The sequence below is a fragment of the Trachurus japonicus genome, chromosome 10, assembly GCF_045865225.1.
Source record: "Trachurus japonicus isolate A0001 chromosome 10, Traja_1.0".
In the NCBI taxonomy this organism is placed as follows: Eukaryota; Metazoa; Chordata; class Actinopteri; order Carangiformes; family Carangidae; genus Trachurus; species Trachurus japonicus.
In genome coordinates, this window is record NC_140916.1 from 27430963 (window position 1) to 27443245 (window position 12283).

The following is a 12283-nucleotide window of genomic DNA, read 5'->3' on the forward strand; positions in this document are numbered from 1 at the left end:
TAAGTGCTGTCTAGATTGATGAGGAATTCACTTACATAGCCTACACAGTGAGCTACTTTGGCTGTGAGTTCAATGTAGCTAGGAATGACTACAGCTAACCATGGCAGAGGGATCTTAATGTGACTCTGCAAGCATTTGCCAGTAAATCAGAACACCTGCTGCTGATTTGCACTGCCTTATACATCATAGGTGCTTGATGTGGCAAATTAATATGCAAATTAGCACGTGACATCACCTGGCACCTCCCGACAACACTTATAGCTGCTTTGTCTCAAGTCCCTGTCACACAGATGCTCGTGTTACGTATTTAACCTACCAGAACTAAACTTAGCAGCTAAAATATTCAAAGCTAGCTCAGGTGACGATGGCTCCATTTGCACTTTTCTAATTGTATCATTGTGTGCAAGATGTTTAACAGAGAATGATGGTATAAGTCAGTTAAATTCTAACCCAGTTACATGTGGACGTTCGTTTTGAAAGCGAATTATTTGCATAGTTTAAACTAGAACAGAATGTCTGGCCATGCCATGTGCACATTGTCATTTTCTGCATGTAGACACTGAAATATTTCAAACTTCATGTGAACCTGGTATCATCCTGCCTGACTGCTACTGCTACCATGTGACCTTTTCAGCTCTGTATTCCAGCTAAATGCGTTCTGCTGTTTATAGGAAATGAAACCAGCTTCTAGTGAAAACACAGCAGACCACAGTTTAGAGGTCAAGAGGCAGCGACGTAGTGGAGAAAGGGTCCAGCTGAACCTGCTTCTTAGCCTGACATCAATATTTACAAATTTATATTCTCAGGTTCCTTTTTATCAAGTCAGTGTATTATATGAAGGCGGGATCTTTTCATGCAAAAAAAGGCGTAAATGAATGCTTTCTCTGAGAGGGGAATTGATTTGGTTGGTGTTGGCCTCACGGTGATTACTGACTGGAGGTCTTAGTCTACCCTGCTTCTTATTTACCGCTACATTAGTGGCGAAGCGCTGTATGCACCTCTACACATGCCTGATGGGAACACCACAGCGGGCCCTCAAATCACTGTGAAATTACATCAGCTCTGTACTTTGAACTACATGTATATAAAACTTGTCACAGTAGTGTTGGAAATGTCACCTGTCACCTCCATGTTTACCTTCTTGCCGCCCCGCTCACAGAGCCTCGCAAATATACTTGTTTATCCACTTGACTTGAGTGTTGTTTACCTGAATGAGAACGCAGGGGGAAGTCAGAGCAAGTAAATGTCACTAAAAGCATAGTGACGGCTTGACCTCATGTGAAGCAAGTGTTTCCGTTAAGTATAAAATATACGTGTTTGTGAGGTGCCTTCTTAAAGGCTGTTTTTTTCCCCTTTTAGGGAAGAAAAGTGTTTTTATAGCGTTTTTAACGTGTCTATCGAGTATGTTTTGACTTTTGAGTTTGAGGGCTTTTTTACAGGTATTTTTGCATGTTATGTGAATTTTGAAAGACAATTCAAGAGAGTTTTTGTCCATAGGTTTGTTAAGAAGACACATTCACATTGCATCTATCAATATTATTTTCATATCACCAATGAATGAAATTGTCCCATATAATTTGAATGGGCTCTCTCATAGTAACCTACTACAAACAGTACCACTTCATACTATACAGACTATTTCAGTGGCACAGTTTCCTCTATATTGTATTTTAGTCTCTTTTTGCTCATTGTTTTGGTTTCTACAGTTTTCATTTTTTAGATATTCAATCAGGCCAACACATTCACCATCTGAACAGAAGCATAACTCCAAAATAAATACTTTGGGCATGTAACATCTACATTTTGGGTAATAATATTTAGTTGTATTTACAGCTTCTTCCACTGTCCATTGAAGCAACCAAAGCATTAATGAATGCTGCTTTAAGGACCAGACAACCAGATTTTCAATCAGGATCTAACTAGAGAGATTCTGCATAAACTACACTGTCATTTACTTTGCTTTTTTTTTTTTTTACAAGATTGAAACTGTGTTGGTAATATGTCACATTTCATGTCCTTCTGTTCGCAGGGTTTACGCAAAATCTGAATCAGGATCAGATGGCAGCTGAAAGATCTAGACTGAATACACATTTTCAGGGGCTCATTCTCTTTAACTTGTATTAGCCTGTGCCTGCAATTCTAATATTTTCAATTTTACTTAAATTGCTTTGATGCATTTGACCCAGCAGATCGGAACAAACAACATAAATCCAGTACAAATTAATCAGTGATAAGTAACTATACAACAACCCAGTCTCATATGTTCCCTCACTCTGAGCTGCTGACAAGTAAATGCTTGTGTGTGTGCGTGTGTGTGTGTCGTGCACGCGCTTATGTGTGTGTCCAGAAGTAGATTTAAGTCTACTGTACAGTAACTGTTAGGAAAGGATCAATAGTGCTATCACGCTCTCTCTCTCTTTCCCTCACACACACACACACGCACACATAGATACACACAGGAATAAAGGACTCAGATCAATAATTCTATAGTGCTAACAGAAAGCTTCCACAGCAGTTAAAAGGCTTATTGCACACAGTCTCTCACACACACAACCACTGAACACACACACACACACACACACACACACACACACACACACACACACACACACACACACACACACGCACACACACAAAACCACTGAACACTTAACAACTGTGAGCCAAATATTGAGTATTTCATACACATTCACGGCACCTGAACTAATCTGAAAACAGTTACAGGGAAAATCAATCACGTTGATTCACTCCACAGGAATTCCTTTTCCTGGGTTTACGTTCACGTGACACTCGAGGACCGCTGCTGTTATTCTCCAGACTGCCGAAACTTTCTGTTCACAGACTCACTAATCAAAGGCTAAAATGTGGACACTTTAAGCCTCGTTTGCCGGCATGAAACGAGCTGCAGGATTCTCTCAGAGCCTTTCATTTACTGTTCGGTTCAATCCTCTGATTTGCTGCTATTTGGTGTTTAAGCTGCAGAACACATCCAATAACTCATCTAACCAGAACAAATACAGCGATGATAAGGTGCTGTAATCAGTCAGTCATTGTCTTCCTCTACCCCTCCTTCCTCCCTCTTCTACCCCCACCCCATCTCTCATCATCGCTCTCCCCTCTTCCCTCCCTCACCCCCCTCTCCTCCTCCTTAGCCCGCACTGAGTTTACATTCTTTCCAATAAACTCTGCGAATAAATATGAGAGGAGTGAAAACTAAATGGCGAGCGGGCGATAACGAAGCATCCTTGGATATGTGGGTGAAACAAAGTGAGAGAGAACCACTCATGGCCATGAATGTACTTCTCTCCTTCTTACCCTCCGCCAGAAAGTGTTGAAAGTAAAGTATATTTTAATTCCCTCCCTCTCTCCTCTGTCTCCCTTGCTTTCTCCTTTTCGGTGCCATATGCTCAAAGCTCCATCTCGGGCTCATTTGGAGTGCTACACACGCGCAGACACACACTGAAACGCACACACACACCAGCTCTATCAAAGCACAGGAACAGCTGGCTTGCTCGATATGGATGACTACTCGCCTGTCAACTAGTTTCACACAGCGCATGCACACACACACACACACACACACACACACACCATCATCATCAAGCCTGGTGTTTCTTGCTGTTTTGAAAAGGCAAGTAAGTGAGAGATGGAGAGAGAGAGAGAGAGAGAGATTGAAGAGTTAAATGAGTCTGAGAGAGTGAGTGAGACTTGTGGAGGAGTGAAGGTAGTGAAGTCAGTTTCATTTGACTTGACAATTAGAGAAGTGTATGAATATTCACCATCATTTCACGTAACACCATCATACGGAGGACGACATTCGAAGAAGAGAGAGCTACTGTTATCACTGAAAATATGCCAGCGGTCAAAGACCAAGAATACCAGCTCTAAATTGAGCACACAGGGATCTTTTCTTTTTTGACTATATTGAATATAAATAACTCCATATACAGTATATGACATAGTCAAACCGCCTAAAACTCAACACTCCTGGAGAATAGAAGGTTATTTGAGCAAGTCCATGTATTTCCAGTCACTTTTTTTCCTCGGAAAATCATGAACTGCTTTCAAATTTCCTCAGAACGATAAAAGCATCTGAAGTTTGTGTCTGTTTTACCTTTTTTATAGGGATATTTTTCAAAATATAAAATCATTCATTCTTATTCAATAAAAAAAAGAATATATATTGAGATATATATTTTTTTGGTTATTAGAAATACATTGGTAAAAGGGATGGGATTGTTCAAAAAGCTTTTACCATAATACACCTATTGCTGCATCACTGATTGGGTTGTGGCCAAAGGCGCAACATGCTGACCGTTTCCACACATGGAGTTTCTTGTGACTTATGAAAATCACATAAAAATGGAAGTGTTAAAATAACAACATGTAGTTTTACTTTTCAGTTTATCCCTCCACAGATATTGCACAGCATCTTCCAGCTGTGACACAAGTTACAGTACAGTGGTCAGAGCTGGTTCAAGCTGGTTGCAGCTTAACTTGAATGTAGAGGCTGACATTGATCTTCTTGTCATTCTTGGACAGAAAGCATAGACATGTATATTCCAATTATTGCTATTTCTCTTTAAATGTTTATACAGTATATATTTGGATTTTTTAAAAGAGTTTCTTTATTACTGTATATTTCTCATTATTCATTTTAGCCAACAGATACACTTGCAAAGCCTGATGTTGAGTAAAATTATGTTTATAATTCTTTGCTTAGGAGCTGATATAGGCTTAGTGTAACATTGTTAGGCTATATGATGTTAAATTAAATTATAACAACCTAATATATTTTCTTGGTATCCAATAAGTGACCTGTTAATATCAGCATGACCATCTTTAACCATGACATATACTGTACATGGATATTCAGTATAGAGTTATTTATACTGTATTCAATATAGTCAAAAAAGAAAAGATCCTTGTGCTCAATTTAGAGCTGGTATTCTTGGTGTTCATATTGAGACAGGCAGATATGTTGGCACAGCAGGAGACGATAGGATTTGTACTTTGTGTGACATCCAAGAGGTGGAGAATTAAATTTGTTTTGTGTTATACTGTCCTTTCTATGACTTCATACGACAAACACTGTTTAGTAAGGTAGATCCAAATAACAAATTTGTGTGGTTGGACGATGCTGAGAAGCTAAAACATCTTTTTCAGTTGAAAATATTTGCATTTTCTTTATTTCTTGAAAAGGCCTGGGCAATGAGAGGAAGAGCGATATATAAATGAGTACTGAAAGTAATCTGAGAGTTGTGTATTTATGTGTGGCATTTGTGTGGCAGGTAATACCAACAGGAAGGACTGTCTAGTTTTTGATTTGTCAGTAAATGTGTCTTGTAATCCCATATGGAATGGGCCACAATGGTGGCATGACACGAAAATAAATATTCATTCATTCATTCATCCATTCATTCATTCATTCATTCATTCATTCATTCATTCATTCATTCATTCATTCATTCATTCATGTCACAGAGGTTGTTGTCTTACCTCCCCTGTGTGGCTGAGACTCAGCTTGGGCAGTTTATTCTTCACATTTCCAGAGTTTCCTCCGTAGGCCTGACTGCTGCTGTTGAATCCCTCGGTGGCCACGAGGGGGGGTTTCAGCTGGGGGGAGTCGCTAGGCGCCTGGTCCTGGCCGTCCATTGGTCGAACATAAGCGGTGGGCTTTTGCTGGACTGCGACCGGCTTCCCTGATAGGCTACCAGGTGGGAAGGTGGGTGTAGTTAGTCCAGACGTGGGTGTGGTTAGACCGGGAGTAGGCGTCGTCAGAACCGAAGTGGACGCCAGCGGGGAGGATGATGTCGACAGGTGAGAACCAGTTTCATTTTCAAACGGGGAGGATTTGAAATGTCCACCATTTTCCGCGTTAGTGGAAGACTTGAAATGGCCACCGTCCATGGTGGAGGATCGAAAATTGCCACCATCTGTGAAAGAGAAGGAGGGGAGAAGAGACCCAAGGAGAGAAGTCAAATCTCACCAAAGCAACACCTGGTGTAGCACAACATTGCTTTGCTCTGAGCTGACGAAATCTACTGAAGGTTGAATGCCAACAAAAATCCCTCTCACAGATGGATGGAGCCAGTCACAATCAAAACAAATTATGGGCTGCTGGGTGGTTTAGAAATCAACCGCAAGATGTGGTTATCATCGCAAGCAGATGTTAATTTTCAGAAATCCCTCCCAAAAGGTGATAGAGTCTATTTTGCAATTACAAAGTTTTTCCATAAATATTAAAATATGCGAAATCTCATTTTTGTTGTCTGAATGACAAATTTAATCAAATACATTCAGAGGTATCCCTCGCTACATTTAAAGAGTAGTTAGACTGTTATTCTCATTTTCATTCCCTTGATAATGAAAAGACAGACAGCTGTCTCATATGACCAGCAGCTTGTTCCACGCTCACCACCATTTTATTTAATTTAGATCATAATTAAGAGCAACCGAGTGGGACAAAAATGTTCATGGCATCTACATGTAATCCTGAGATGGATACTAAACATCTCTGACAGCGACAATACAACAAAGCTGATAAAAACATCAACAGATGTGTCAACAAAGAAATACAATGGCTTCACAGTAGCCAACTCTGGAAGCTAAATTTAAATGAAATCCAATATTAACACTAACACAGTTGATTCAGTAGATTTATAAAGAACTAGATTGCACAAACGCAGCATTAGCTTAGCTCTGAGACTGGGAATAGTGGAAAATAGCTGGAAATAGTGGTGACTTGCAGCTTTATATTTAGACTACAGATTGTCATCCTGTGCCTATTAAGGCTTTTTTTCTATGAAAGACTTACCAGGGAGAGAAAGGGTTTTGGAGGGGTGGGAAGAGTGCCTTCGAGAAGAGGAAGATGAGGAAGAGGATGATGAGGAAGAAGAGGGGCTTGAATCCTCTTTTAGGCCCAGTTCATCTTTAAGTGAGCTGAACAGCTCCTCGTGCCTTTGCATTTGCTGTTCCTCCAACAGAGATATTTTCCCTCTCCCGCTGCCAGCTCCTGCAGCCGGCCCCTGACCGTTCTGTCCTAACCCCAGAACGAGGCCCGGCCCCTGGCCACTCTGTCCGTGGCCCCCCCTTGACCAGTCCATGGAGCTCCGCGACTTCTTCGAAGCCTGGTGTGGGATTGTCGACGTGCTTGATGACGACGTGGTCGAAGCAGGAGGTTGCATCGAGGCTGAAGATGATGAAGGTGCGTTTCCCATCCTCTTGTCTCCACCTGCCTCTGCTCCTCCTCCTCCTCCTCCTCCTCCTCCTCCTCCTCCTCCGCCCGCTCCTCCTCCTCCTCCTCCTCCACCTGCTCCTCCTCTTAAGGCTTCATTGAATAGCTGGGACTCCATGGCGGGCCTTTCTGTGGTTGAAGTGGTCGGGGTCTGCAGGTTGTTGGTGGCGCTGCTGCCTTTGGGGATTCCCACCAAGTGGCTCTGGTTGGAGTGGCTGGTTAACAGGTCTTTCATCTCTTCATAGGAGCCCAGCGTGTTCTGGACGCGACTGGCCAATGCATCACCTTTATTAGTCTGAAAGAGGGAAAAGGGAAGAACAAAAAGACAGGAGGGACGGAGAGAGAGAGAAGAGTATTAATTAAATCTCCCATTTTTCCATTTCTCCACACTTAATGAAAAGCCCTCTTTATTCATCCTGAGAGGAACAGTAAGAGATGGATAGGGTGACCACTGACCAGACATCAGGACGAGATGATTAATTAAACACATGCCACCCTTAAGAGGGTCCAGTCCAGGCTGGAGCAGTTAAATTAATGGAGCAGGAATCATTATTAGCCTGACCCCAGATTCTCAAGCAATCACGGCTTGGAGGACGGTGTGGGCCTCGCTGATGTATGACGGTGTAGCACCTCCAGCTGCTTGGTGGTAATACTGAGATGTTCCTCAGAATAGCTCAAGAGTACCTTCAGTGTCAGTGACTGACAGCCTCTTTAATGATGAAACTATATGATTTGATCATCTGGCATTTTTGAAAGGACAAGGGCAATCAGCAGTCGTTTCAGCAGCCTGAGCCTCTATATATGGAACCAGATTCATGCAAAAAAAAAAGAAAAAGAAAAAGGGAGGAAAAGGCGAAGACAGTAGATTTCTATCATGTTCTCTGACATTTCCTTTATACCTGTGATACAAATTGTGGTGCAACTATTAATCACGAGCAAGTGTGAATTATGCAAGAGCTACAGCCTATAATTTAATCGTGGCATTTCATGATGAATTATAGACAAATGATGAACACTGGAAACACTGAGTGAGATCAATGGTAACTATGACCCAGTAATTTCATTCGACATAACTTCTGTAGATCGGTCAATAGATTTTCTTGTCTGTGAAGGCAAGGTGGTTGATGAGTGGCACTCTGCTAATCCCTCCTGTACACCCGGGGAGTGATAGTGTCAAACACAGTAGAGTGGGTTTAAAGGTTGAGACACTGTATGAGGAGTGAATAAGAAACTGATTTCTAATCTATCTAATTTTCATGACAGGGTGAAATTGCCTGTATTTGGAGAGGTTAATGAATTCATGAATAATGAATTTATCTTCATAGGGAGGAGGAGATTAACTAATCTTAGGTAATGTTTCTCAAAGAGTTATATGCACTGGTAATGAATAATCCCAACGATGACCGTAGTGGGATTTGACACCAATCATGCAGATCTATGTGAGACTGTCAGGATCAATTGTCAAACTGTATTTATTTGGCTGTGATCAGAAGGAAAGAAAAAAAAACATTCATATCTTGCAGATCAAAGAAACACATATCAGTTAATGAATGTGAACCATATATCCTTTATCCCTGACTTCTCCAGAAGGCACAAGTATGTATATCTGTGTCCAGGGCTGTTGTATAGGGGAGAAAGGTGATGATAATTCTAGGGGCCCAGCGCCCAGTAGGGGCCACAAAATACCCCGGTAGTCTAATCTTTATGACTGAATTATTCTGCATAAGACCCTGACTAATACTCATTGTAATGCTGCATTAGCATCAAAACAAAGCTAATAAAACATGATAATACATACGTAGTCTAAGAAAAAAAAGTGGAAAAGTCAGGGGGCAGGGGCCCATTTTAGTATTCTTTCAGAGGGCCCAGAAATACTAGCAACGGCCCTGTGACTGTGTCTGGGTGTGTTCTGTCTGTCCACGGCAAATAGCTTCTGTCTATAACCAAATAATACTGACAACGATCCATGAGGAGGTCTTCTTGTGTGTGTGTGTGTGTGTGTGTGTTGGACATGTCTGCTTCCAAGTGAAGGCAATGTAAATATCATTTGAAGATAACTGCTGTATTGTGGCTGCTGGAGCACTGAGGTGCCACTATTGTATGGAAGCCAGTATTAATTATAATCTACCAATTATTTCTGGATTGATTCATAATTGATGAGTCTATATAAAGTTAAATTATAGGGACAAAAGATCAAGCATCTTAAGTAATGCCAACAACTCTCACAACCAGGTATTAATGTAACTTGTAGCCCCACTCTCTTTCTATGTCTCTCACTCTCTCTCCCTCCCCCCTTCTAGCTGTCTTGCTGGTCTGGCATAAAACAACACACACATTTGGTCTTTAAAAGAACGATGTAGGTGTTTATTTGCATATGGAGCAGTGAAGTGGGATCAGATCAGGAGTGGTCACTTGTGACGCATCTGGAGACACATTTTAATGCCAGTTGTGTTCAGGACCTGAGAGGCAGCACTTCCAGGCACTTAGAGGCACAGCAGCGCTTAGAGCTAAAGTCTAATACCAGCATGTTAAGAAGCTCACAGCAACAATGTTAATAAGAACCTGTTGAGCACGTTCCCCATGTTTACCATTTAAGCTCGGCATATATTAGCATGAAAACAGCAATAAAAACACAGCACAGTCGAAGCTGATGGGAATATCATTAGTTTTAGGTATCTGATCATAAATCAAAATAATGGTCAAATTTAAATGTAGGCCTTGTTTTGGTGCCATAAGAAAACTCGTCTGTACCCAAATGTGCAACATGTAATGACTCGATCCATTAGATGAGATCATTCAGTCTGGACCACAGTGAAGGACTGACGGACTGATTTAACACCAACTGTTGACCAACAGTTCCGTAGAGGGTTCTGCTTTTCCAGGATTATCTAGTAGCTGAGGCATAACTTTTACTTTAATAACTAACTAAATCAATATCCAGATATGACTATTAATATTTTCACCTGATGTATTTCAAAGAACTATTTGATAATTTCCACTGCAACCTGCTCCCCTCGTAGCCTGGAGGAGGAAGAAACAAAGTGTTGGATGAAATATGGTTGAACTTTTTCTTCGACTGGTCTTGTGCGGTAAGAACACCCACCGACTGCACATCTCTGCCATGGTTACAAATCACAGGTTGGCCTGGGTTTAACATGACGAATCCTCACAGCTCCGTGTGCCACAAACACCTCAACTCAGATCTATGTGACTGGAGGCAACGTTCATCTCCTCCACCATGTCTCTCCTCATTTCTCTGCATCCTTCATTTTTACACTCTAATAAAGCAGGAAAACCATGAAAGTACCCAAAAAATGAAACAGTGCAAAGAATCAAGTCTTATTTACAAAAGATTCATACAAGAAAGGAGAGAGCTGCATTCAAATAATCTTAACAGATGTAATTTTTTGTGTGCGCACGCACATACACAAACACTACACACCGTGGCAAGCCAAAGTTAGCTGTGAATAAATTAGCCCATCTCTTCTCCATCTCAGGCTCATGAATAAAAGATCCGGTGGCTGAAGAGGAACAGAAAACACATTTACAGAGAGGCAAAATGGAAAACAGAGGAGAAGGAGAGGATGAATACCTATGTGTGTGTGTGAGTGTGTGTGTATGTTAGTGTGTCTGTGAATAGATCATCCCAAATAGCTGCTAACAGCATAACGCTCTTTAACAGGATTAGAAGAGGGATTAGCTAATAGCTGACAGAGAAAATGAACAGTATGGAGAGCGAGACCGAAAGACAGACAGAATGACGGACACATGATAAATGCACAGGTACAGAGGGACGGAAATTGATGGGGGACAAAATGCAAAAAAAAAAGAAAAAAGAAAAAAAGTATAAGACGAAGAGAAGAGTGCGGGTAAAGGATAAAAGTTCTATAAATCCTGTGTGATAATGAAGAGGGGCTGATAAAGATCTGTAAAGGAGCATTTCTGTAAGTTCAGTCAGCACTTTGACACAAAGGAAGTGCAGTGAGGGTGTATTGGCTCCGGTAAATCCACTCAATTCAATGGAGAAAAGAAACACCTTCAAAAAGAAAAAAAAAAAATTAAAATGTTAGTGTGGCGAATAAATCAGTAGAGGAAAGTGGCAAGGTGTGCCAAAGCCATTTGTCAGGTTTAGCAGCAACACAAGATAAACTGTGGAAGTCTATGGAGGGAAGAGATTAGATAGAAAGAGCTGGAAGATGATGTAAACATGTGAATGAGGTAGTCACATGTATCAGTTTTATCTTCAATTATAGTTCCCTTGTGAAATTCATGATTGTAAAAGATGAGAGCAGAACACTTTGGTCCCCTCAAATGAAGGCATGATGGGATTGAATCAGCTAGTATCCATAGGAACTGCTTCCACACTTGGCAATTGGGCACCACAAGATTTACTGTGCCCAATGTGAAGGTAATAATGTGCTGCAGAAACTAATCAGTTTATCCGCCAAAACTATATCTTTTCCTAACCTTACCCCTACCCCGCATATTGTATGAAGTGAGATTTCTGTCCCACCATCCAACCTTGGGGGATTTGGTTCCTCTCAGTGTTTATCTGAGATCTGCTGGTTTTCATTTGATGACTCAGAGAATAGTTTGCCAATCGGAAGAGGGGCACAGAGCCACAGAGAAGCCTGAGAGACGAGATGTAAAACTACATTGAGATGGTTTTTGGTTCTTAAAACTACAAATATCTTCCTAAGGATCAACACAAAAAGTGCAAAGCATAGGACCTGCAGATATATCTAAAGACATTCTTGTTTGGATATAAGGTAGAGAAGAATCCATATTGAGAGACTTAAGTTAATGTTATTCAGCTCTAAAATAAACCTGTTATATTCTGGTGAATCTACTGTAGGATCATGGGGGGGTCTTCTGGCCTTTTATCATCAGATGCCCTCACAGCTGAAATTATTTCTAAGTATTAACTAAACTGAGTGCTTCAACAGATTCTTGGTTGTTGGGTAATCTTTGATCTGAGGCATACAGCAACAAGCAAACAGGAGAAGTTGTTACAGGAGGAAAAAACAATTAAGATCTAAAGAAAGC

At 41.1% G+C, this 12283-nt stretch overlaps 1 protein-coding gene across 8 annotated transcripts in view; it reads right to left on the reverse strand.

The window, feature by feature from the left end:
• Positions 1 to 12283, reverse strand: part of aff2 (AF4/FMR2 family, member 2) — a 141439-nt gene that overhangs the window by 82877 nt on the left and 46279 nt on the right. For 4 of the 8 annotated variants that reach the window (XM_085788513.1, XM_085788511.1, XM_085788512.1 and 1 more), the window contains exons 3-4: positions 6818 to 7532; positions 5500 to 5936 (exon numbers count right to left, since the gene is read on the reverse strand). In XM_085788513.1, coding sequence (XP_085644639.1) covers positions 5500 to 5936; positions 6818 to 7532 — 1152 coding nt within the window. The remainder of the gene's footprint in view (positions 1 to 5499; positions 5937 to 6817; positions 7533 to 12283) is intronic. The other 4 variants (XM_085788516.1, XM_085788517.1, XM_085788515.1 and 1 more) reach the window with 2 other exon arrangements.